The sequence below is a fragment of the Grammomys surdaster genome, unplaced genomic scaffold (assembly GCF_004785775.1).
Source record: "Grammomys surdaster isolate TR1022 unplaced genomic scaffold, NIH_TR_1.0 62, whole genome shotgun sequence".
Taxonomy (NCBI): Eukaryota; Metazoa; Chordata; class Mammalia; order Rodentia; family Muridae; genus Grammomys; species Grammomys surdaster.
Window position 1 is genome coordinate 508,070 of NW_021604564.1, and position 26,605 is coordinate 534,674.

The window sequence follows — 26,605 nt, forward strand, 5'->3', positions numbered from 1 at the left end:
AGGGCTCGGCAGGTCCTGCAGGCTTCTCTTCTGCCAGGAGCATCCACTCAGACCACCATCAAGAGTGGGTAGTTCAGTGATTGGCAGTATGTTCAGGGTAGTGCCACTGCCTAGTTCTAGAACATTCCATTCCCCCAAAGGAAACTCCATCCCCAGGAGCAGTTAGTTGCCTCTCTCCCCTGCCTCTAGCTCCCACAAACCCACTTCTCACTTGTGAGTTGGCTTGTTTTGGACAATTCTTGTGTGTCCCACACTGAGTGATGTCTTATTAGGGTCTCTGTTGCTATGATGCGACGTCATGACCAAGAGCAACCTGGGAAAGACAGTCTGCCTCTGTCTCCCAAGTACTGGGGTTAATGGTGTTGCCACCAGCCACCAAGCAAGAGGCACTTCCTTAACTGAGGCTCCCTCTCAGATGACTCCAGCTTGTGTCAAGTTGACATTAAATTAGCCAGCACAAGTTGCTTTTTTTCTGGGTCTCCTGCTTAAGCTGTGGGTGTCTGAGTCTCACTCTTGTTCGGGGCTGCCTGGTAATCCAGTGTGTGGTTGGGCCATACTTTATCCATTATCTACCTTGTTTCTGGTTTGGCTGTTGTGTGCAACATGAAATCACGCCATGGATTTGCATTGGACTTTCTGGTTTGTGGTGGCAGTGGCTTTGGGCTGTGGTGTTTGAGTAAGAATGGCCCCCATAGGTTCATATATTTGCGTAGGTGGGATTAGGGGTATGGACTTGCTGGAAGTATATCACTGGGGTGGGCTTGGAAGTTTCTAACACCCGTATCAATCTCAGTGTCTACCTGCTGCCTGTGGACCAGGAAGTAAAGCTCTCAGCTTCTGCTCCAGCGCCACGCCTGCCTGCATGCTGCCATGCTTCCACCATGATGACAATGCGCAAGCCTCTGAAGCTATAAGCCAGTGCTGATGGAATGCTTTTCTTTATGAGAGTTGCTGTGGTCATGGGGCTCCTGATAGCGATACAAGAGTGGCCATGATAGGCCTTTGGAGCTCAGAGACTCCTGGAGCTGTGTGTCCAGGAGTTGCTTCTCATAGTCTCCGAGACTGTGCTCTGTGCTGTGACACTTGTTAGCTCTATCCTGCCCTGGGCCACAGGTCAGTCAGATGCATGTCAGACTTCCACTTAACTCCACCCTGCCTCCTGCTCCACAGCCTCGAGTGCCTTCACCTCAGCCTCCCAGCCACCCCCAGCCACCCACTTCGTGCCTACACACAGATGAGCGTAGCTGAGCCAGCTCTGAGGAGTGGTCCTGTGTGATGTCACAGGTCATAGCCCTTGTTCTTCTGCTGCTGTGACTTAGGATGCTATCTTTTAGTTCCCCCTTAAACAGGTAGGATGGGGGGCTAGAGAGACGGCACAGGGATTAAGAACACTGTTCTTCCAGAAGTTGTGAGTTCAGCCCCCAGCAATCACATGGTGGCTCACAACCATCTGTTATAGGTTCTGATGCTTCCCTCTGTTTCAGTGACAGCATGCTCATATATATAAAATAAATAAATAAATAAATAAATAAATAAATAAATAAGTCTGAAACAAACACCAAAAAGCCAGATGGATGTCTCATGTACCTTCTATAAAAGCATGGCAGGCCCTTGCAGTTTCCTGACAGCTGGCTCCTGGGAGCGCTTGGTCTGACTGGCCTGTCTACTCCTGCTGCTGTGCCAAGCCCACTGCCCACTTGCCCCTGTGGCCCTGCTGCCCAGTCTCCTCATCTCCCAAGTCAAATAACAGACTTACCAGCCATAGCCCCAGGCTCCCAGCCAGCCTTGGCCTCTGTGCCCTGTGTTGTTACCCACCTTCCTGCAGGCCAGCTGACGCAGCAGGACCCTCAGGGCTGATTCTTGCTCCCATCCCATCCCTGCTGCTCACCCAGATAAAGGAAAGGAGGGCAGGGCTGTCAGGGAAGGCTGCATGTGGACAACTGGGAGACACTTCCGTCACACCATGCGGGCTTCTTGTGCTCAAGGGTCACGCTCAGCTGGCACACAGCTAGGAGAATAAGAGGAGTGAGGCAGTCAGCATCCTAGGGGCAAATTGTGTGTGTGGGACCTGCCCGGGAACCACAACATGGGCCCAGCCACACCCTGGAACCGTCTCAGAGAGATGTAGCTACCTCCCTGCTGGGGACTGAGATTAAGTCATGGGGCCTCTCAAGATGGTGACCCAAGCCTATGGTCAGCTGAGAGTCACCAGGGAGTTTGAGGTATCAGACCTTCAGGGGTAGGGACCTTCAGGAGCAAGAGAGGTTGGGAAAACACTCTGGGACACCTGAAGGACTGACACCTGTAGTGACACTAGTGAGCAGCCTGTCAGGCTCCTGGTTCTGCTTCCTGAGGATAGTGCCCAGGGTGTGGAGCCTATGTTCTCCTGGCCTCATGGTACCGGCTTGATTCTGTACATCAAAGGGCTCAGCCCAAGCACTGTCCCCTGCCCTCTCAGGCTCTTGGAACCCAGTCTAAATGCCCCTAGTCTTTCCCTGGGGGCTCTGCCCTAGGGCTTGTGTGAGGCTAGGACAGGTGTGTGTTGGCAATGAGGTGCAGGTGACATGACACAACCTGGCCACACAGTGTCCCACTGAGGAAGCAGCCATTGTAGAAGCCCTGTGTGTGCAGACCCTGTGCTACAGCCTGAGGATAGGCCGCTAGCAGCCGCTCAGCCTGCCCTGAAAGCTCTGGTCTTGACACGTGTCTCTGGACATTAGGATTGAGTAGGTCTCATGGGACATGTTCCTGCAGTCCCTGTTTAACAGGCAGGAGGAGGGCGCTTTCCTTGTGAGCAGTAAGGAGCTGTTGCCACTAAGTGGAGCCAGTGAGCTTCCTGTTTGACCGATAGCAGGTAGCTGGCTGTCCTCTTCCCGCAGCCCCCCTGGCACACATGCTGTGAGGCTGGGAAGGAGGCTACTAGCTCTGCCTAGCCCATGTCCTCAAGGTGGGTGGCATCTAGAATCCATTGTGCTGGGCCCGTAACAGGTAGTGGACACGTCTGTGTCCTTGGGGGTTTTGGGACCCCCATATCTTTGTGTATCCCCAGTGGCAGCTGTAACTAGTTGCTATAGACAAGATGTCTTTTACCCCATATGGGAATTCTCAGCCAGTGCCCAAGTTCATGGTGCATCTGTGGTGGAAAGTGAGGTTTCTGGCCTGTCTGGCTCTCCTGGGGACATGGGGCACTGCGCTTGCCAGCTTGTCCAGCTTCTAGTGGGACTTGATCCTCATCTCCCTGTGTCCCTTGTGATGACATGCCCCAGAGGGTTGACAATCCCTCCTCAACCTAAGGGTCCTGTTCTTCCCAAGGGAACGGCTTTGTCTCTCCTAGTCCTGGTCCTCACCTCTGTGTGCCTCTCAGGATAGCCAGAGGGTCAGCGTGGGCCTGCTCCTCGGCTGACAGTCTGTAGCTGGGACATTCAGGATCCCAAGCCCTTGTCAGGCAGTCACCTGCTGCCCAGTATGACAACTCCGAGGGTCAGTCCCTGGGTCGCACTTGTGGAAGGAGAGAGCTGTTGATTGCAGGTTGCCCTCTGACCTCTGCATGTTTGGGCAGAGCTGCCTGCTGTGTCCTGGCCCCCCTTCTGGTGAGCCTCTTGTGGCCAGCAGGAGCTCGGTTTCGTTCTGTGTACTGGTGGGGTGCTCAGCGCCCCCTTATCACTAGCACCCAGTGTGGGGTCTGAAGTGCCCTCTTGATGGAACCTGCCTCTCAGGTCTCATCCTCGCCCCCCACACAGGACCCTGGCCATGCCCTGGCCATGCTGGCCCTGAGCAAGAGACAAGCAGGCGGGAAGACAAAGTCCTCAGGAAGGAGAGAACCTGTGTGAAAGGGAAATGATGGGTGCAGGCACCCTTTTCCCACGAGGTAGGGGGACAGGCCATTGGTTGCCAGTGGCTCGGCTCTGGGATCGCTCTATAGCACAGGACTCAGCTCATAGACGACTCTGCTCCACCATTTTGTGTTGCCTGTGAGGCAGCGGAGGAGGGCCATTGTTAGGGCTGAGATGAGTTAGTAGTTCTGTGCCCTCCTATTCTCCTCCCACCTGCCCACTCTAACCCTGAGGCTGCTAGTTTCTAGGCTGTGAGGCCCTGAGGGCAATGATCTTCCTTCTGCATCATCTTTCTCTAGCTCCCACCCTCTGCATCTGGGTTTAGGGGGTGGCAGTGGGCTCAGCAGTGGGTGTGGGGCTGGTGGGGAGCAGTGGCAGTCCTGAGACCTGGAGGTGGGTCAGATCTCTAGCAAGATAGCTCCTAGTTTGTGGTTAGGGCCTTCCCCTTGTGTCCTGGAGGACAATGTCTGGTAGCCCCTTTCTGTAAACCCTATGCACCCTGCCCAATGGGCTGTTGTCCCTCCCATCACAAGGCACAGTGACTCTGAGGGTGATGTATAGCAGACTCCCAGGACACCCAGGTGATGCATGCAGCCTTATTCCTCTCCAGAGGCCAGCAGGGCTGTGGTTTTTGGGTGCCCAGCCACCAACCCCTGGCCTATCTCACGGCTGTACGCAAGCCCTGTACTCCATTTATGGGCATGTGCTGCCACCTGGTGGACAGTCTGGGAAGTGCATAGGAGCTATTCTCTATGCCCACTTTGGAGTCATTGTGGGTGTGTGGGGTTGGGGGGAGGGAGCTGTCTCTGGGAGGAGGGGACTCCACAACCCTTTCTGGACCCTGGGCTGCAGGCCATATGCTCTCTCAGTGAAGAGCGTGTACCTGGCTGAGAAGATCCATTTACAAGGGTCAGGTAGGAGGCCAGCATGGGTAAGTCGATGTTGGCTGTGGCTGTGGCTGGCTCAGACGGGTTGGATTTGCCCTTCAGGTCCAGGGCTCCAAGAATAGCTTGATGGAGTCCAGGCTTCAAACAGTTGACTCGTATGCACAAGTGGGACCCTCTGAAGAAGCCCTCACATGTGTGCACAGGGTTCCTGGGTGGCTGTGGTGATCTAAGGCTACAAGGTCCACATGGGAAGGGCCCTGCTGAGAACAGTGCTGGGCTCCAGGGACCGCTGATTGGAGAATACACAGCTTCTGGGACCCCGTCAACTGGTGTCACCTTGGCTCTTGGACTGGTGGGAGTGATGGGACTTTGTGGTTTGCTGGCATGGCACAGCTGCTGTTGCCCTCAACAGCTGTGGGTGTTTTTGTTGCCTCTGAGGGAAGCGTTAAGGTGGTGATGGCAGGGCTGTGCTAACTGCTCTTATCTCCTCACAGGTGTAGCTACACTTTGCTGCAACCATGGGGTCTGAGGACCACAGCGCCCAGAACCCCAGCTGCAAAATCATGACCTTTCGCCCCACCATGGATGAGTTTAGGGACTTCAACAGATATGTGGCCTACATTGAGTCGCAGGGTGCCCACCGTGCTGGCCTGGCCAAGGTGTGTGATGCTACTTCCAAGGTTCTTTGTGCCCAGACACCATATCACTGCCTCTACAACCTTCTTAAACATGGAGACACTGGTTTTGTGGGGGTTCCTGGATCAAATCAGGGCACAAGTGTTGCTGACTCTGAGGAGCAGCCCAGCCTGGGTGGGACTCATAACTGCTGCTACACGGGACAAAGCTACCGAAGGGCTAGGGACGGAAGGGGACCTGATGCCTGGGGAGATGGGGCCAGGAGACACCTTTAATTCTTGATTAAGTGGCAGAGGTTAAGTACCTGGTTCTTGGGGCCCTGTAGCCCTGCCTAAACTTTGCATTCTACTGTTTGGCCTGCCTGTCTGAGTGAAGCTGTCATACTAAGTTGTGGCTCAGGTTCTCTGTAACCTTGTGGGCTAATTCATGGAGAGAATACTGGGGAGGTGGACTTTATCTGAGCCTGGGCACACACGTAGAGCACAGCATGAGCACACACCTCTTCCTGCCTTCTGAGGGTGGCTGGACTCCAGAAGCATCTGTGGCCTGTGCTCTGCTGCCCATGTATGAGCTGAGGGGATAGGGCGCATCGGCCTTGACTGTTTTGTGTGCGGACATGTTTGTGTGTGTATGTGTGTGTATGTGGTGTGTCTTTGTGTTTGCTGGGGTGTATTTGTGCATGTGTATAGGAATGTGAATGTGTGGGTGGGTATCAGTGTAGGAATATGTGTGTGTATGTGTACAGTGTGAGTCTGTGTAAGAATGTGAGTGCATATGTGTGTGTGAGTACAAGACTCTGAGGGTGTGTGTGCATGTGTGGGTATCCATGTAAGAATGTGAGCGTGTCTGTGTGTGTGTGTGTGTGTGTGTGTACATGTCTGTGCTGGGGGCTCTGCTGGCAGCACAGCGGTTGTCATTGACCCCTCCAGGAGCTGAGAGAGCATTTGCTATAGGCAGTGAGAGCCAGGCCCACCCAAGGGTGGGGGTTCTGAGCATGTGCTAGGGCACACAGGCCAGGGCTTCCTGGCTGCTTGGTGAGCACTAGGTGTGAGAGCCATGGAGGTTCTGGCTTAGGGTCTCCTAGAGGTCAGCTTCCTTCCCCTGGGAGCCAGCTGGAAGCTCAGTGGCTCACCAGGATGGCTGCTGCTGCCATGTGGCCACCTTGCTTGCTGTTTTCTGTAGCCACCTCACCTGCCGTTAGTTAGCCTTAGCTGAAGTGTGGTCTCAAGCCATCCATGCGCTGGGGCTGGCTGGTTCTCTGGGGGTTGTCCTGGACAGCATCTCTACCCACTGAAGAATAGGATGTCTCCAATGTGTGACAGCCATGGGTGTCCCTAGACATGTGCCAGCAGCCCCAGCTGAGAGTTCCCTCCCTGCACACAGAAGCGAGAATGTGTGTTGTTGTCTGTGTGATAGTGGAGTTCATGAGGACAGCCAGTGACACTTGAGCTGTCTGAAGCTGTCAGCAAGCTTGGGGCTAGTAGTCTTTTTCTAGTAGTTAGAACTGGTGATGCTGGCCTCCAGTGTTCCAGAACTCTCAGCTGGGAGCCAAGCCTTCTGCGAGTCAGGTTTGCTTCATCTTCTGGAAGAGTGGAGAGGGAAGCCCGTGAGGCTTGGGAGGCTATGGTAGGGCAGCCTGAGAGCATGGGCCTGTGCCCTCCACCTTCCCTCGAGGATGGCTGGGACAGTTCTGACTCTGCCCATCTCTGGGGTGAGAGCACTACCTTCCTGCCCTCGCCTGGCTTCTCTGTATGCCCTCTATCCTGGCTCATCCATCAAGTGCTGGCCCATCCAGTACTTGCGCTGGGTTGATGATCCCTTGTGCCTCAGTTTCCTCAGGGCAGCCACCTACCCACTTGGCATCATTAGTTCTGTGTGGAATTCCCCTCTTCCAGGTTTTGCTCCTGGCTTCTTGGGCCCCAGACACTGCTCCTGACCTGGTGTTGGGCATTCCCTTGCAGCTTGCTGCCGTGTGCTCGCTGTCAGAGCAGCCCTGCCTGCTGGGACCTGGGTTAGTGCCAAGCTGTCTATTTGAGCCAGAGGCATCCTGTACACGGCAGTGTTGACCAGGTTCACCTCTCAGAGTGCTGTCCTGCCTACCCAGCCTTCACATGTGTTGATGTTGGCTCAATTTAGAGCTACATACGCCATGCCCAGCTCAGCCCTGATTCACGGTTGTCTACTGTTGTGTGTGTGTGTGTGTGTGTGTGTGTGTGTGTGTGTGTATGTATGTGTCTCTGTGGCTGTCTCAGTGAGGCCCAGCTGCCACCTTGTTTGCCACGGCTGTTGTGACTGTGTGATACCTGTGTGTGCAACACTAGCCTGGGGCACTTAAGTAGCTGGGAGCCTGGGGTCCCCACCCTCGGGAGCTACACCTCACACACCCTTCTTGGCCCCACAGATCATTCCACCCAAGGAGTGGAAGCCACGGCAGACGTATGATGACATCGATGACGTGGTCATCCCAGCACCGATCCAGCAGGTGGTGACGGGCCAGTCGGGGCTTTTCACGCAGTACAACATCCAGAAGAAGGCCATGACTGTGGGGGAGTACCGCCGCCTAGCCAACAGTGAGAAGTATGTGGGTGAGAGCGGTCTCTCTGCTCTGACTCCTCACTTTCTGGAGGCCCAGTTTGACCCTTCCCTGTCCCCTGTCTCTGTCCCTGTGGGGCTTCCTCATCCCAGTATGCGGCCTGAAGGTAGCCCCTTCAGTGGAGGTTCCCCGTGCTTCCTGGAAACCTCTTCCTGCTTCCATGCATCTTGAGGCCTACAGTCACAGCATGCACAGACACATGATCCTGGTGCTCTTTGCACCAGCTGCCCCTGGGTCCCGAAGCTCTATGCCTCTCCTTGTACATCCAGCCTTGGCTCTGGAGTTGGTTTCTGAGGCGGCTAGAGGGTATTATACTGCCCAGAACCTAACCTGAACCACTGCACTGTCCCCAGGTACTGTACCCCACGCCATCAGGACTTTGATGACCTGGAACGCAAGTACTGGAAGAACCTGACCTTTGTCTCACCCATCTATGGGGCTGACATCAGTGGCTCCCTGTATGACGATGTAAGTGCCCAGAAGTGCCTGCCATACTTGGCCGCCATATGGACTCTGGGGATGGGAGGAAAGTGGCTGTGCCTTTCTTCTCAGAGCCACCCCAACTCCAGTGGTTTCCACCTCTGTGTCCCTAGACACTACTTGGCAGGGCTGTGCTGGCTTCTGACCTAGGGTGGCATGCTGCATAGGAGGCCACAGCCTGAACCTCCTCTGTGGTGTAGGGGCTGCTGAGGTGTGGAGCTGTGATAGCATCCCAGCCTGCTGCTGGCATCTGCCACCTTCTCCTGGCCAGTGCTCAGCTACAGCCCCACTGCCCAGGGCAGAGCTGAGTGTGCTCTGGCTCCTCACTGTGCTGTTGGAAGTTCTCTTGGTCAACAGTCTGTGTGTGTGCGTGCGTGTGTGCGCGCGCACGTGCACATAGGAGGCCAGTGGATAGTCTCAGCTGTGTTTCTCAGGTCCAGGCCCTGTCTACTTTGGGTTCTTGTGGGAGGAAGATGAGGGACAGGGTCTCACTGTGTACACAGCTCGCCTCAACCTCAAGAAGGACGCCTACTCTAAACTCCACCCTGAGTGCTTGGGGCTACCTGGCCTACTGTGTTTTTTATTGTTGGGTTTTAACAATGTATTGATGTACTTTTTTATTCTGTGTCTATGAGTGTTTTGCATGCATGTATGTTGAGTCCCCGGAGCAGGAGTGTCTCTGATATGAGCCTCCATGTGGGGCCTAGGAACCAAACCTCTGCAAGAGCAGCCAGACTCTTAATCTCTTAAGTGCTGAGCTGCCTCCCAGTCATAACCTACCTTGTTTGCTGTGAGTGTGTCACTGAACCTGGAGATCACCCATTAGGCTAGATGAGCTGGCCAGCAAGCTGAGGGACCTCCCCTGTGTTTGTCCAGGGCTGGGATTTTGGGTGTATAGTGTCACAGCCAGCTTTCTGCATTGAAACTGGGGCTGGTTTCAGGGCCTCCCACTGATCCCTCTTCCTGGTGTTTTTGTGTTTTTATAAGTTGTGTGTGGTGTGAGTGTGTCTGTTTTTTTTGTGTGTGTAGACATGTGTGTCTGGCCTCTCTGTGTCTCTGAACTGAGGTCACCAGGCTTGGTGTCAGGGACCTTCATGGTGAGTCCTTTCAATAGCTGTGATTGTTTCTAAGGGCAGCTTGGCTATGTACAGCTGATGAGCCCCATGGCACAGCAGTTAGAAGCACAGGGTTCAGTGGACTCTAGTGTACTCACAGAGCTGTACAACTATGCCCATCACCCCAGAAAACAGACCTAGCTCCATAAACAATCACAGTGGACAAACCACACAGTATGATCCCATCTGTCAGGCAATAGATGTGTGGGCTTGAGGCCTGCTTGGGCTCCTGTGGGTCCTGTCTAGGTCTATGTGGATGAGGGCTGTGTTTCTCTGAGGTCTACATCAACGGTGGACCTGCTGGTCTGGTCTGCTTTCCAGCTGCCAGACAGCAGCAAGACTGTCTGTGTATAATGACCTGTTGCTATTACACTGTTGTAACCTCAATAGCCTTTGTCCTTCTGATGGGACTGGGCACTACCAGGGCCACTCTGCTAAGATCCCAGCATGTACCCTGGTGGCTCTCTTAGGGACAGTCTTAGGTGCAGGTACCTGATGCTCCCACTGTGCCTTAGCTCCAGCTCACAGCATTTGACAGGAGCTTGGGTCAAGGTGGGGGCTCCATCCATATTTGTCTGTGTCCATCAGAAGCTGTCTGGTCTTGTCTGATGCGTGATTCTGGAAGGGCTGTCATTTGGGTTTGGAGTCACATGCTTGTGAAGGGGTTACTCCACAGGGAGACTGTCCTTCAGTATTACTTAGAGGTATAGAGGTCACTGCTGAGTTGTAGTTGTCCCTTGACATGTGCTAGCTTGTAGACAGTTATGTGTAACCTGCTGTTCCAGGAAGGGTGGGCTGGCATATGAGAGTGTGGAGCACAAGCAGCCCTAATGTGCCCATGACCCTAGGCCCCTTGACCTCTCTGGAGGATCACAGAGCCTGGGAACATGATGCTAACATACCTCATTCATCCTGCTATACCTCGGGTGACTGTGCAGCCAGGTAGGTACAGGTAGGCACACATGTCCTGGAAGGACTCTGCTGACTGCACACTCATTGTCCATAGGACGTGGCCCAGTGGAACATCGGCAATCTGAGAACTATCCTAGACATGGTAGAGCGCGAATGCGGGACCATCATTGAGGGTGTGAACACGCCCTACTTGTACTTTGGCATGTGGAAGACCACGTTTGCCTGGCACACAGAGGACATGGACCTGTACAGCATCAACTACCTGCACTTCGGTGAGCCCAAGTCCTGGTAAGTGCTGAGCTGTGAGCCATGGGGAGACCTCATGGTTGGGGCCACTATGGGGAACTTCCAGTTCACTGGTTGGCTTGGGGGAGGTATACTGACCCGGGACTCTGACCTTATTGATAGCAGGTAACCACATACACTTCTGTCATCCTGGGCAGTGAATAGGGGACCATGGTCTTGCCCAAGCCTCTGCCAGGCCAATGGATGTGTCACCTGTGAGCCACATTACAGGGACTCGTTCCTGTGGGACCTGGAGGCTGAGTGAGGTGCCAACAGAGTTGTTCCTTTCAAGTGCTTTGTGTCTGGAGCTCTTGTGGTCTCCTTGAAGGACAAGATGACAGCTCAGGTCTTCCTTTGAACACTGCAAACTGGGGGTCTGATGCCCCTTAGCTGCACCCTGTAACCACACAGTGTGGTCCTTCTGTCCCCCATTGTCCAGCACCTCCCTGAGCCTCCAGGTGTGACAGAAACACCTTGCTCTCAGCAGGCCTCCCTTCTGTTGCTCAGCTCTGGACAGGGCCACCTGCTGGGCAGCCTTGTTGTTCAATGGACTCCACGCTCAGGCCTAGGCAGCTCTGGTTCTCTGGAAGACACAGCTCTGTTGATATGAATGCCTTTGATGTGACCCCTGCACTGTCCTGCAGCCAGCTGACGGCCTAGCTGGGCTGGACTTGGGCTGGATAGGAAAGTGTGCCCCCAAACGGTTTCTCTTTCTGACATTCTCATGTCTCATGAGCCCCAGCACTGTTTCCTTGCAGTTACCGAGGTGAGAAACCCCATTAGTGCTGTGTCTGCTGCTTCCTGGTTCCCCAGAGCCGTAGGGAGCTATGCACTGTACTGTCCCAGTGGCAGAGGCCCTGTATTCCTTGGCCCTGGGGTCCCTTTCTCCTTCAGACCTGGCCATGAGGCGTCTCCCAGTCTCTGCTTCTGACTGTTCTGTCTCTGTCTGAGGGCTCTGTGGTGATGCTGGTCACCCAGGACAACCCCTGTATGCTCAGTCCCTGTACATGGGGGTGACCTCCGACAGTCCTGGGAGAAAGTAAGGGGTGTGTGAGTCGCACTCTGTCAGCCCTGGCTCTTAGCTGCTTTTCCTGATTTAACAAAATCCTGACAAAGACAACAGAGGAGAAAGGGTTTGCCCGACTCTGCTGTCGTAAAGAGCAGGAGCTGGATCCGTTAGCTACATGACAGGAAGGGTGTTAGATGGATGCTGGGGCAGCTCCCTCTCCTCATTTGTGGTCCAGGATCCCAACCCGAGGGCTGGTGCACGTCTTCTGTCCTCAGGTAGCACAGTCAAGATAACCTCACAGGTGGCCCTGGAGGCCTGTCTCCTAGGCTTCTCTCTCTTTTTTTTTTTTTGTTTTGTTTTGTTTTTTGGTTTTTCAAGACAGGGTTTCTCTGTGTAGCCCTGGCTGTCCTGGAACTCACTCGGTAGACCAGGCTGGCTTCAAACTCAGAAATCCGCCTGCCTCTGCCTCCCAAGTGCTGGGATTAAAGGTGTGTGCCACCACCGCCCGGCTCCTGTGCTTCTCTATTCCACAGTTAACACTGCTTGGTACCGTGCTCACTGTGGGTTCCTTTGGGGTGTTTGAGCTACACTCTTATACCCCATTCTGTAAGTTCATCTCACAAGGTCCCTGTCTATGGATGCATGTTTGACAGCAACAGGCTGGTGATTGTGTCTCACAAGCAGCTGAGTCTGAGCCCTCAACCCTGGTGTGGCCCCCAGCCTCTGGTGGCTCCATCCTCTGTGTAGACCTATCTAGCCATGTGACTCCTCTCATGGTGCTCTGCTGCCACCCCTGTGGAGGACAGCTATGGCAGTTGTCACTTGGGACCCAGGGATCCCCTGAGAAGCGATGTGGCAGTGGCAAGGACCTGCTCCTTGTGATTTCATTGTCCTTCAGGGCCAGTGACACCCACAGATCCAAACCGAGCCCATGGCCACTCCTGCTCCATGTGCACAGCAGTTGCCTGCCTGGGCCCCTGTGAGTGAGTGTGTTTGTGTGTGAGAATATAAGCAGGATGTCCCACTCTTGATGACCACTAGATGGCGCTCCCACCTTACTGAGTGAAGCAGCTGTTCCTTCCTACTCCCCAACCCCTATCTTTCCTTGTGTTCAGGAAGGGAAGACAACCCCAATTTCTCTGTCAGAAAACACTAGTAAAGAGTTGGAACGAGCTCCAAGCCAGCAGGGCCACATGGTGTGACTACAACTCTATTAACAGAAAGAAAGAAAAGTAAACCAGGCTGAGGATGAGGATGGCCCAGCCAACATCACATCTTCTTTAGGGACACTCAGGAGAGACCCCTGAGCTCCAGGAGTCATCAGAGTAGCCCCTGAAGCTCAGAGAGACAGGCTGGTGAGCCAGCTGTGGGCCTGGTTGGCACTAGAGCATTCCCAGTGTGAGGAATCACCTCAGCAGGGAAGTGAGAGCTATGCTGTTTGAGGGCGCCAGGCTGTGCATGGCCCCATGGCCCAGCAGCTGCTGAGACATGTGCTCTGAAGGGTGGTGGCCACACACACAGCGTGCCACTGGCTGCTCGGCTTTCCCGCCTCTGTCACCTCCCCTTCCCTCACACTGGGTGCGAGTCCAGGCGTCCCTGCCCCCTGTGTCCTGCTGTGACTGGGGCTGACCATCAGAGCCAGTGGTGAACAGAATGGCCTCTTGTTTGGAGAAAGAAAGCTCTAGCAACCTTAGGTAGAGCCAGCTTTGGTGAGTAAGGCCCTGCTGTCTTATAAACAGCAGTCTCTTGTCGTGTCGTGAGCATCTAGTCTATCTGGCTCTCCCACAGTAGGGAGGGGTCTTATTGTGCTTTCTGTTGCTGCAATAAACACCATGACCCAAAGTAACTTGGGGAGGACTCGGCTTAATTGGCTTATACATTCCTATGGCACTTCATTATGGAGGGTTGTCAGGGCAGGAGCTGAAGCAGGGTACTGCTTCCTGGATGCTTCCCAGGGCTCGCCCAGCCTGCTTTTTTTAAAGAACCTAGAGGGCTGGAGAGATGGTTCAGCGGTTAAGAGCACTGACATCTCTTCCAAAGGTCCTGAGTTCAATTCCCAGCAATGACATGGTGGCTCACAACCATCTGTAATGGAATCCGATGCCCTCTTCTGGTGTGTCTGAAGACAGCTGCAGTGTACTACTCATATACATAAAATAAATAAATAAAATCTTTAAAAACAAACAAATGAACCCAGGACTGCCTGTTCAGCCCCCCACAACTGTACCTCCCCATTAGCTGGGCCCTCCCATGTCAATCATAATCAAAATACTACCCTACAGGCCAGTCTGACAAAAACATTTCCTCAGTTGAGGTCGGCTCTTTCCAGGGGCACTAGGCTTGTGTCAAATTGACAGCTGAAGCTGTGACAGGATAGGGCTCATATATCCTTGGGGACACACCGACCAGGTGTGTGCTTGACTTGGGTTCTTCCCACTAGGCTTTGGGCCCCAGTAAGATAGGGTCCCAGTTATGCTTGTGTCTTCAGCTCCAGCAGGGACCAGAAAGGAGTCAGTGCCACATTCTAACCTTTCGACATGTGGGTGTTGCTCCCTGGATCCACTTAAAACTGAGGAGTTTTAAGCTGAGCCCTTCTGTTGTGTGGTAAGACTTTTCCTGGAGAGATACAACACACACACACACACACACACACACACACACACACGTCTACTCTCCCCAGGTAGGGAGCCTGTTGTGTTTTGTAAAAAAAAAAAAAAGGAGAGGCAGGATATGTTTTGCAAAGCACAGTGTGGTGAGGTGGGAGGGCCTCTGCAGGCCCGTCTCTTCCCCTGAAGGACCAGCCATGGAGGCGTAGTGTAGAATAGAAGTTACTTAGGGCATGGGAAGGGGAGTTGAGAAGGGGGGAGAGTCAGAGAAAGACGGGGTGGGGAGAGGGAGAGAAGAGGAGGAGGAAGAAGAGGAGGAGGAGGAGGAAGAGGAGGAGGAGGAGGAGGAGGAAGAGGAGGAGGAGAGGAGAGGCTGGCTGGGAACACAGGGAGAGAGAGGGGAAAGGGGTCAGGGAGAGAAGATAGAGCAAGAAGGGACCAAGCAGCCCCTTTTATAGTAAGCCAGGCCTACTTGGCTGTTGCCAGGTAACTGTTGGGTGGAGCCTAGAAGGAATGCTAATAGAATCTATGACAGTTCCTAGTATGGACACCACCAAAGTCCAACGTGGTGCCTCGAGTTTTATGGGGGTCACTGATGGGCATATGAGTGAGGGGTCACGTACTGGAGCAGAAATGATTCAGAGACAGCTGCATCACCAAAGCGTGAGTGACAGCTCAGAAAGCTGGGGACCTGATGCTCACCACACAGTCTGCAGGGAGGGCATCAGGATGCAGACCGTCCTTTCCAGTGCCTCAGTTGTTCTGAGCATCTTCCAGGCAGATTGGCTTCCTGAGCTCAGCTTTTATTGCTCACTCTGGCAGGGAGGGGGCAGGTGAAGCTGGTGGGTTTCAGGGACTTCCTGAAGCTGCTTTTAGTTGCTTATCTTCCTGCAAAATGGAATACTTCACTCTCAGAGGGAACTGTCACAGTCCCTCCTCCATCAGATCCTCCAGTGCAGTCTGTTTTGTGTTTTGGTTCAGCACCATCCTGGGTTTTGGATACATGAGGATATCTACAGGTCCCAGTATTTTCTGAAGGTTCTCTGCATCTGTTGCAGCTTTGGCTGGTGTGATTTAGGGGTCAAGGAATTTGAAGGTGGGTGTGTGTGCTGCCCTGGGCAGGCTCTGCCTAGTCCTCCAGAAGCTGCCCCAGCAAGTGGCCCTTGAAGGAGGGGTGGGCTCTCATGCTCTCTATAGAAAGCTGTTCTTGCACTGGGGTCTCTGGAGGAGTGGGCACACTGTGCAGCTGTTGTGAGGCCAAGGACAGTGCCTTGAATGGGAAATGACGAGGAGGCTGTACTTGCAGCTTTCCCAGTCGCGCCTCCCCTCCTCCCTATGGCCACTATGGTTAGTCAGACCCTTTAGCCTAGCCTAGGGAAGGTAGCTGGCTCTGCTGAAGAGCTGCCCTGGCTTGGATCACTATCAGCTGGTATGGTACTGGCTTTTGAGTGCCTGACAGCCCCATACTGAGGGAGCAAAGATGGTGTCCTACCCTAGCTAGCTGCACCTGTGAGGGTGGTTCCTTCCAGCTGTCAGCTGGGCCACTAGCTCCCTCTGATGATGAAGCCAGCAGGAGGCAGCTCGGCTTGAAATGATTGTCTCTTATGTGGCTCACATTGCTGAGCCCCTCCCTTGTTCTGTCTCCATTGTGTGACAGACTCCTGGGAGGTGGGTGCTCTCCATTTGCCAAGTATGCCCTGCCGTCATCTGGAGAGAGCAGGTGCCCCACTGTGTCTGAGCTGGACTGACTTGTGGAAGTCTGTGAGCTGCTGCTGTCCCCGCTTTGACCTGAAGCCAGTGACTGTGATGGTCTCTTGTGTGGGGACATCGCCACTGGGGGGTGGGGGTGGGGGAAGGGGCTCCTTCCTGGTCCCTGTGCTGCCATTCTGCCCCCCTCTAGAGCACCTGGCCGTGGTGCTTGCTGGGGTTTTAGGAGAGGGCAGAGCTCTCTGTAGAAGGAACCTCCTCCAAGGGTGCCATCAGTCCCAAGTCGCTGCCCTGTGCTGGTAAAGCCTAAAGCAGGCTCTGTGGCTGGCTGTGTGGCTGGTGCGCCACGGCTGGCTGGTGTGGGTCTTCCTCTACCTAGTCTACATCTCCATGATGTCCCAAGGGTGCAACCTACTCCATGTCCCCTGACCTATGTTGTCTCAGATACTGCAAGCATGTGAAGTAAAAAGTCAGTCCACACCTCTCTCAGGACTACTGGAAGCCAGGAGACCCCAAATGTAAGGTGATTGAGAGCCAGCCAGGGGTACCCTCTAGCTGGAATCAAAGCTCTGCGCTTTGGGGCTTGGCACTTCAGCCAGTGCAACCACTTTGTCCAGACACAGAAGCTAGCAAGGGACAGTTGTGTTATCCCTGGCCCAGTGCCCTTTGCTGCCTTCTCATTGGGCCCTTGCCCTCACTCTGACCACAGCTGCTTTGTTACCCCAGCGCCATGGCTCTGGCCTTCAGCTTGTTGAGATTGTGCTATACATCTCAGCCACCTCTGGAGCTAGGTAATTGACTGAGGCTTGTGACATGCCTGAGCTTGAACTGGGGCATTGGGCCCCTGGCACAGCAAGATGAGCCCTGTGTCATTAGCCACCACGATGCTCTGATGATGACGGGCAATTTCAGGGAATCTGGTGCACACGGCAGGGTGCAGCTCTGAGTCACAGCCTGTGCCCATTAGCTCAATGAGCCATCCTGCTTTGTCCTTTCCACAGCCAGGCCCTGCTAAAGATGTGGCTGTGGCAGGCCTGCCTCACAGCTGTGTCCCCAGGATCCGAGGGTCAGAGCAGCCAGGACACCATGTGCATGTTGGGGCTAATTCAGGGCCCCAACTGACTGTGTCCCTGCCTTTCTCTCTTCTGGGCTGCAGAGCTCTGTAAGCAATGCTGAGCAGGAAGCTATGTGTATTCTTTGCCTAAAATAACCTGCAGCGGGTTGTGAGGAACCCCTCCCCAACCCACAGATTTGGGGAATTGGAGCTGAGCTGGGCTCTTGAGCCCACTGGTGAGGTGGAGTGATGGCTTCTGGGTCTTCCTCTGATTTCTATATGGCCTACTTTTATGGTTGGGGATTCCTCTCCCTTCCACTCTTTTCCTCCCCTCTCTGTCCCCTTCCTTCTCTCTGTCTTCCTCTTCCTCTCTCTGTCTTCTTCTTTTTGTTTCTCTCTGTCCTATTTCCCCCTCTCTCTGTCCCCCCCTTCCCTGCCCCTGTCCTGGTCCTTCCTCTTCTTGTCCCTGCCTCTTTTGCCAGAGAGTGCAGGTGGATCTGTCTACGACGAGCCAGCACTTCAGGTTTCTCATGAGTGGACCATACCCCACGCAGACTCCTCAGTGTCTTTACACAGTCCTCCAGCTCCTCTGGGCAGCTGGGGGCTTCCCACTTCCTTTCTGCTCGATGGCCTTGGTGATGTGGAGTATAATGTCTTGGGGTCACCTTCATCACAGACTAGCCATACTGATGTTGACCTTGACTGTGGGGCTCAGGTCATCTGCTGAGTGTCCTTTCCTCACAGGGCATTCTTTAATGTCCCCCGCTCTGGACTCTGAGGTGAAATGAACTTTAAAGTTAGATGTTTCAATTATCAGAGAAGAGATGAAGAAGCAGGGTGGCCCAACACTGTCTCTTTATCAGTGCCTGGTTCCTTTCCTTCTTACTGGAGAGGGATCACAGATGGAGTGTGAGCTCTGTGGCTCAGAAGTGGAATGTGGGAGCCCTTTGGGTTCTCCAGGCAGCCTACAGTAGGCGCCTGCCTTTAGGCTGCGTGGAACACCCTTGTTCTCTACAGCCCTGGCCTTGGAGGAGCCATCTCCCGATAAGGCCACGTTTACTCCAATGAATATTTATTTGTTTTTTTGTTTTTGTTTTTGAGACAGGGTTTCTCTGTATAGCCCTGGCTGTACTGGAACTTACTCTGTAGATCAGGCTAGCCTCGAACTCTCGAACTCAGAAATCCGCCTGCCTCTGCCTCCTAAGTGCTGGGATTAAAGGCGTGCGCCACCACCGCCCGGCTCCAACGAATATTTAACAATAACTTACTTATTTTTATTTATTTATTTATTTATTTATTTAGCTAGTTAGTTTTTATTTTGAAATTATTTTAATTTAGAAATAAAAAATCTCATAGGAAGATGGAAAAAAAACAAAACCACAAAGCACTCAGGCAACGTTTTACTTCGTGAGCTTGTCACCCCTGATTGGTTCACTCGTCCCATGATGAGAAAGGACTTAGCCGCCCACAATAATGTTGTTAACAGGGACATGGATCAGTTTCACAGAGAAGCCAATGAATCCCGTGATAGCAGATCCTATCGCTGTGGCCATGGCGACCTTCTGAAATTCTCTTCTGTCGGGCTTGGTGCATCTTTTAACCAGCCGAGTCAAGTCCTTTACAAACTGCCGACTTGGCTCGACCAACTGCATGACCTGATCCATGTCTGTGGGATGGCGGTTTGAGAGGGTAGAGACACGTAGCTTAGGAGGAAAATTGAGCCCCACTTATTTTTATTTTATGTGCATTGGTATTTTGCCTGTCTGTCTGTCTGTCTGATCCCTGGGACTGGAGAGAGCTGTCATATGGGTACTGGGAATTGAATCTAGGTATTTTAGAGAGCAGCCAGTGCTCTCTAGCCATCTCTCTAGCCCCAGCCACTGTATTTTTTGCAGGCTCCAGATAGTCGATGGAACCCCATCTTTCTTCCTGTGGGACAAAGGATGTGTTGTCTGGAGGCCTAGGTGTGTGTGCATGTGTGCTTTCCATGTGTGCTAAGGGCGAGCGTGCTCTGGAGCAGCCCTTGAGTTCCCATTGTCCCTCTGTACACAGTGCTGCTGTCCTGGCTTTGAGGGCTTGAGCTGTCCCTATTTGTCCTTGAACTCCATGCATCTGTCCCTGGGCTGCATAGCCTGGGAAGGGCCATTTCTGAACTTTGTATATACAGGTCAGTCTTGTCTCCAACCGTGTGTAAGAGCTGGCTCTGTCAGGGGAAGCAATGGTTGGCATAGTTCCTGCTGGGAATTTACTTTTGCAGGGCTGATGACTGTTGGGATGTCGTTGTGCAGGCCGTGCCCCATTATACCTCCTTCAGGTGGACAAACCTCACTTGGCTGTGAGTCTCTCAGAAAACTCCCTCCTAAGAGAGCTTGGAAGGGCTTTTGTTCCAGCCAGCTTCCCATTTCCCCACAGCACAGTTGACCCAACATTAGCTCCAGGCTGGTAATGGTGGACGGGTGGCCAACAGACAAGCCCACAGCGCCAATGCTGCTTCAGCTTGCTCTCTCCCTGTGCCCTTGCAGACTTGTCAGGGTGACTGTCAGCTAGCTCAGTTGCCTGTGGGCATGCGGTTTGCCGTGAGGCTGACTTGAGGTAGTCAGGCCACTCCAGATCTGTCAGCATCTGTAAACACTGAGGCTGTTACCCATGAAAGAGCTCAGAGCATGAACCCTAGACCTTGGATGCCCACGGATGTTCACAGTGTTATTACATACTGTTTACGTCAGTGGCTGTGGTACTACTAGCTTGTCCTCAGCCTCTCTAACTAGGACTAGCAGCAACAAATGGCCCTGTATTGTTTCAGCATCTTTAGGGTTGGCACTATGACATACTGCACAGCTCAGGTACAGGAGACCATAGGGTCTCTGTCCTAGGAATGTCCCTAATTTAGCTGGAACAGGCTAGGTATATCAAAAGGTCCCTCCAGAGGCTTCATGTCTGAGTGTTCCGTGGAGCTTCAGTGGGGCTGTGTGTCTACAAAGCCGAGCCTGTGGCTGTAAGGAAAGCAGGACACCAGGCCCATTTGTGGTATCAACAGTACTCCTAGGCACTGTGCGGACATGGGGAGGGAAGGCCAGTTTGTGTCTGCACTAGGTTCACCCCAGAGAGACCTGGGTGACCACAGGGCTGCTGTCCATGCTGCCTACTATGCAGGCCACAGTGTATATGGGCCACACAGGTCCCAGGAGTATCTCCTGCCTCCAAATACACCCTCTTTGTCCTGAGAAGCCCCCTCCTTGTTCCCAGAAGGCCTGTTTTTAATCCTTTGTTTTCAATATTTGAACACAGTAACTGGGCTGAGTCCTGACCCCGGCTTAGGAGACTGCTAACACAGGGTTACTGCATCGGACTGTGAGTCCAGGCTGATGGCTATGTACAGGGCTCCTGGTTGTCTGAGACATGGTCCACCCTGCATGTCCACAGCTCCAAGTCCACAGTGGTGCCTTTTCTGTACCTTGCCAGTGTACTAGATCCTCACCAGCTCTGCACCGTCACCAGGCCCTGCCCTGCCTGACTGTCTCCTGGGAACATTTTCCAGACTTTGGGTAGTGCAAGGTAGATGTCATCCAGCCTAGGCCCACAGGTGACTATGTAAGTTTTGGTCTTTGTCCTTCACTAAAAATCCATGGGGGTAGGGTTAGGGGTGGGTTGGGGCTCACACCTCAGCTGAGCCTGCAGCCTCTGCCTAATCTGAGACTGTTGGACACAAATGCAACAGTCACCTCCTCCCTGGGTCCTCAGGGAGATGTGACAGTCACAGATAGCCATCCACCCCTCCCTGGCCACCCAGACAGTGTTCTCCCCATACCATCAGCTTCCCTGTGGGTGGGTGGTCCTCCTACCTCCGAGTCTCTGTGTTCTCCAAGCTAGCTCTGATCCCGTGCATTTCAATAAAAATGTCATTACTAGAAGTCATTGACACTGCTGGTGTGTGACACCAAATTCTACCACCTATTGTCCTAGATAACGATCCATTAGAGATAAAGCCAGTGGCTCAATAGTCTCTATCCTGGGAGCAGCCTCTCCCATTCTGGCTGCTGCTATCTTTAATGCAATTTGTGTTGTCTGTCCCACCCGCACAAGCAATAAGATATGGGGATTCCCTGGTGGAAATGGGCAGGCCTCAGTGCCAGGCAGGTCAGGTAGTTCGTCACTGGAAGCCCCTTTTATGTCAGGCAAACGGACCTCCTTTTGCAGAATGACCCCGTTGGGGCGCACAGAATCCTGTCCCTCACACGGAGCTGCTCACAGCCTCCATGTGTCTTTCCCGTGCGTGTTACACCCTCTGTGGTCTCCTCTGCATTGTGAGTTGTGACAGTCCGTTGCCGGTGTGCCCCTGATGTCTGAGTTCAGGGGTACCTCCATCCAGTACCTGTCTGTCCAGGTTTTGCTCTGACCTGTGGGATCCCTCCTTTTGTGACTTAGCTGCAGGGACCTCCTGTTTGGTCACACCAGGAAGTCACCTGCAGTCCCATGTGCTCTTTCCAAGGTCTCCCAGGCTGTGGCCAGGGCTGTGAGAGCACAGGAGCTGCCCTGTTGTTCTTAGCCCAGAGGGCTTTGTGTCTAAGGGTAGCTATGACAGGTTGGCTCTTGGGGCTCAGGAGAGCCACTGCAGTTGAATCTACAGTAACATCCTAGGCTGTGGTGTGTGTGTTGTGGGTCAGGGAGTGTGCACATGCATGTCTCTACCAAGGGCCTTTACCTGGCACTTGGCCTGGCCTCTGCAGCAGGGTGAGAGTGCCCGGCCTTTTTCCTGGGTCTGTATGAGTTGTTTCCTGCCTGGCACTGCATAGGCACTGTGGAATCCTCTCCCTCATCCTTAACAGTGGACAGTATAGAAGGCTCCTGCATTGCTTGGCTCCTGACCTCAATGTTGTCATTGACTTGAGCTCAGCTAGAGAATGCTCTCCTCATTGAAGAGTAAGCATGATTGTCCCCAGCAGGTCTTTGGAGCTTGGGGCACAGATGGGGCTAAAGGCCTGGCAAGGCACCTCACCTGTGGGAGCCAGACAGAGGCCACCAAAGCCCCAGGCTTTGGGCACATGAGGGCAGTTAGGTTCATGGCATGGCACACTGTCACCAGCTGGCAGGCTTCTGTGCAGACCTGCTCCCCCAAGCCTGTGTGCCCCTTCCTGACCCAGTCCTGTGCAGACCTGCTCCCCCAAGCCCGTGTGCCCCTTCCTGACCCAGTCCTGTGCAGACCTGCTCCCCCAACCCCGTGTGCCCCTTCCTGACAGTTCTGTGCAGGCCTGCTCCCCCAACCCCGTGTGCCCCTTCCTGACACAGTCCTTTAGTTTTTAACTGGCAAGGCTTTGCTTATTTATTTTCATTGTTCTTGATAATAATTCTGAGCCATTAGAGGGGAAAATTATATTCAGAGACGCTGTTTCTTGCTTTATTTGTTTGGTGATTTAGAGCGATAGAGAGCAGCACATACGCTGGCTTTTATAGTCTGGTAATTATTCACATCCATCAGCCCTTCCGGGGGATAAACAGAACACCGCGGAAATTGCACTATTAATAGCGGCCTCCTCTGCCGGGAGACAGGCAGGAGGGCAGGAAGAGACTGGTGTGTCCGCAGAGCCCTGTTCATCCCATTGCACCAGGGCTCAGCTGGCTGTCTACCCACAGGGCTGGAATGGCACCCTGAAGCATTGAGATTCCCCTCTTCCTTGACACATGTACTTTACCATCATGGCCGTGTGCCCTGTGTCTCTCAGATGATCTGGGCTCTTCAGCACCACTCAGTACTGTAAGGCTGGCACAGAGTTCACACCTCCTAGCCTCATGTTGAAGCACCTGGGGTTCCTGTGTCTCCAGTCTTCTCCAGACCAACTTGCCCACCTGGACCTTCGACCTTCCCCACATGGCTTGTTCACTCCCCAGGGTCAGCCATGTGGTCAGACTTGTTGATGGGAGCCATTAGGGTTCTGGCTCTGGTGGCTGCAGACAGGGATTCGTCACAGCTCTCATCCCTGGCACAAGTTTGTGGGTTCAGCTTTGGGTTTGGGGGAAGTAGGACCCAGATGAGCCCATGCTCTTCCTGGAGACCACAGCCATTGCGTCCTTCTAGAACCTTTTATCCAAACTCACCCTAGCCTTACTTGTGCTTGTTTCCCATGGCCTCGTGAACCGCTGACATGTGGGAGAGTGGCCACAGCCAGCAGACCTCTCTCAGGGCCACATCTGCAATACTTCACCTGGTCCCTTAGCACCACACCTCCTCTGCAGGTATAGAGCTATTGTCTTCCCACCAGCCAATACAGAGTCCCCCATAGAATTGTCAGGGAGACCAAATCCATGAGCATGCTGGAGGCAGGGGACAGGGCTGCCTCTTCTGTAGACCTCCTGGAAGTACTTTGTGAATAGAGGTGATTTAGAACGTGGAGGTGGGTGCCAGGGGATTATGGGGACAATTCAGAAGGATGCATCTTTCCTGACATGTGGTCTCTGGCCTATACATCTCCTAGGAGGAGCCGGCTGAACCTCAGAACTCTGGGACCTTGAGTGGCCTGCTTAGCAACCATAGCGAAGTCTTCCTATAGTGCTCAAAGGGTCTTCCTGGACGCTGAGTATAGCCCAGGGCAGCCCAGTGTCCATACAGAGCCTGGCCTGCTGGAAACTTCTCTGCCATGCCAAGTCACCTAGGATGGCTTAGGATGGGTGAGCTGGAGTGGTCTAGGCAGGATAGGTCTCTCAGCTATTATCAGGGACAGTCTTAGAGGACCAGGGGCTAGGCACATGGGTTGTGCTGAGCACATGGAGATGTGTGTGCATGTTTGTGTATATTGGTGTATGTGGGAGGAAGGACATGTGCAAGCAGTGACCAGAACTGATACAAGAAAGTCTTGACTCTGCAGTAGGACTGCCTAGGACCAGTGCGGGTACTGTTTGGGCACAGCTGCCATGGCATGGAGGTTGATGCTGGAGGGAGGTGGAGGTACCTGTCTTTGCTGAAGCTCAGAGATGGAGTCACAGTGCTGGCAGGTGGCTCCTGATCCTCTGCAGAACTGTTGCACTGTTCCCAACACAGACTGCCTTTAACAAGGCTGAGCATGAGTGTCTATGGTGCTGCATCACAGTGCAGGCCTGGTTTAGTTTTTCTGTCTGACGTGTGGTCTCTGGCCTATGGATCTCCTAGGAGGAGCTGCACAGGATCCTTGAGGCACTGCTCTGGGAGCCCCATGGGAAGGTTGACTGTGCACTTGGCTGCAGCCACCCAGAGCTGCCCTTCAAGATGGGCCTGGCCACTCTGCCCTGGGATCTGCAGCTTTCTCCAGGCTCAGCACTGGGCCCTTACCCTGGCTACTTCATCTGAGAAATCAAGGTCCTCGTTGGCTATGGCCTGTGGCTGGGTGGTACATAGGTACAGTCTCTGTAGCTTCATCTGGTTACAGCAAAGCACAGAGGTTTCTAGCCTGCTGCCCCCTTCCATGTGTCCACAGGCTTATCTCCCCAGGGCTACTCTTCTGCACCCGTGGCCAGCAGCCTGCAGGCTGCACTTCCCGATAATGCCAGGCGTGTTCCAATGTATTAAATGTCAGTAGCCACCAGATTCAATTAATCTTATCTTTACAAGTCCCAGTTATAGGCACTAATTAAGTGGAAGGCGCTGTGTACCAGGGACGCTGCATTCATCACTGTGGCCAGAGCTGGAAATTGGTTCCTTTCAGGTCTTGGGTGTCTTCCCAGCAGCCCCCGGGGGTGGGGGATGGGTAGTGGGGGTGGGGGATGCTGGCCTCCATCATGGTGCTCTGGGCTGTGAGGAACTCAGCATCGTTGCATGAGTGATAAGAGACCATGGAAGGAAGTGTGACCTCAGACATGAAAATTCTGGAGTAACCCTAGAGCTGAGGGTGCCAGGTTTTCTCGAGGGTCCTGGGGCACCTGGGAATTCCTTATCGTGTTCTCTATAGATCTGATGACAGGGTGCGAGCCAAGTCTCCTACCACCTTTTTATTTCACTGAAAACTCCTCAGTTGTCAGCTGTTCTGGCCTGGCGGCTGTAGTAAGCTTCCTCGGTCTTGGCCCCGTACCCTCTTCCTGCCTCTGTAACCTGCAGGGCGCTGAGCTGTACCCACCTTCCTACTGCACTCCAGGAACTCCCCCAGGGTGACAGCTACCTTGCTCATTGTCTAGTGTGACTCCCTGCCTTAGGGTTTGGTGGGGACAGCCCTGTCTGCTATCTGTGGGTGTTCACTGCACTGCAGAGGTCCTTGGCTCTGATGTGCCTCCCTTCTCTCATAGGTATGCCATTCCACCAGAGCACGGCAAGCGCCTGGAGCGCCTGGCCATAGGTAGGTATCTGAGCCCCTGTTCAGCCCAGGTGAATCTTGCTGTGCCTGTCTGCTGCTCACTCACTGGATCCATCCTGACCTGACCTCTTGCACGCAGCCCTCTGTGACCTCTTCCTAGAGTGCTGGCAGAGCTTTAGGTGCTGCCTGTCAGAGAGGAACCAAGCAGGCAGGGCTCCAAGTGTAGAGAGGTTCCAGCTCGAGGCACTGGGTGGGTATGGTGGGCTGAGTGACAGCATGCCCTAGCCTGGTCTATGAGGCCAATGTGAGTGCAGTCAGTTTGCCATCAGTGACCCCCATGCCCTCAGATGAGGGCATAGCAAGCCCTGTCAGCAGCCCTGGTCTCCACATCCCAAACCTGGTTTTGATTCTGAGCTTCACCTGTAGCCCAGGCTGGTGTGGAGCTCACCATCCTCCTGCCTGGGTCTAGGATGTCTGGGTGAACAGTGTGTACCACTATATCTGGCTTTCCCTTTTTCCCACTGCACTCTGATACTTGGGACGGCACCTAGGGCCTCATGCATGCAGGCTAGCTGTTCCTAGCCATGTTGGTTTTTCTTTGTTAGCTTTTTTTTTTTTTTTTTTTTTTTTTGGTTTTTTGAGACAGGGTTTCTGTGTGTAGCCCTGGCTGTCCTGGAACTCACTTTGTAGACCAGGCTGGCCTCGAACTCAGAAATCCGCCTGCCTCTGCCTCCCAAGTGCTGAGATTAAAGGCGTGCGCCACCACTGCCCGGCCTTTTGTTAGCTTTTAAGGACAGAGTTTAGCTACATTGTCCAGTCTTGTCTTGAATTCACTTTGTAGTCTAAGTTAGCCTTGAATTTATAATCCTCCTGCCTCAGCCTCACAAGTGCTGGGATGACAGGTCCATGCCACCATGCCCAGCTCACTTGTTCCTTTGTTAGGTGTAAGTTTGTATGTGGGAACCTAGGGACACATATAGCAAGCACTGTGAGTCCTGACAACCTGAAAGGGCTGTCTGACCGCATTATCTCTAGAGCAGCCCTGACATAGGAAGGCTAACCTGGCTCCTGCAGGGCCCAGCTTAGGGTAACCTACAGCTTTAGACAGCACTCCCACTGCAGTGTTCACAGTATGGACTTGAGCAAGGTCACCAAGGCAAAGCTGGCCACTGTCCTTGCTTCCCGTCCACGCACAACCTCAGTGGTTGTAAACACCTACAGGGTGCTTGCACA

The 26,605-nt window shown here is 53.6% G+C and overlaps 2 protein-coding genes across 2 annotated transcripts in view; one reads left to right on the top strand and one right to left on the bottom strand.

Annotated features, from left to right (window-relative positions):
• Positions 1–26,605, top strand: part of Kdm4b (lysine demethylase 4B) — an 80,060-nt gene that overhangs the window by 19,797 nt on the left and 33,658 nt on the right. Inside the window, exons 2-6 of the mRNA XM_028762666.1 lie at positions 5,215–5,379; positions 7,758–7,933; positions 8,303–8,417; positions 10,551–10,744; positions 25,365–25,414. Of these exons, the coding sequence (XP_028618499.1) occupies positions 5,239–5,379; positions 7,758–7,933; positions 8,303–8,417; positions 10,551–10,744; positions 25,365–25,414 (676 nt within the window). The 5' untranslated portion in view covers positions 5,215–5,238. The remainder of the gene's footprint in view (positions 1–5,214; positions 5,380–7,757; positions 7,934–8,302; positions 8,418–10,550; positions 10,745–25,364; positions 25,415–26,605) is intronic.
• On the bottom strand, positions 18,575–18,781 carry LOC114617142 (protein transport protein Sec61 subunit gamma-like). Its single transcript, XM_028762669.1, has one exon. The coding sequence runs from the start codon at positions 18,779–18,781 to the stop codon at positions 18,575–18,577; it is 207 nt and encodes a 68-aa protein (XP_028618502.1).

Bases quoted from the DNA above. Each gene is read 5' to 3' on its own strand.
- LOC114617142 (XM_028762669.1), bottom strand. From the start codon at position 18,781: ATGGATCAGGTCATGCAGTTGGTCGAGCCAAGTCGGCAGTTTGTAAAG.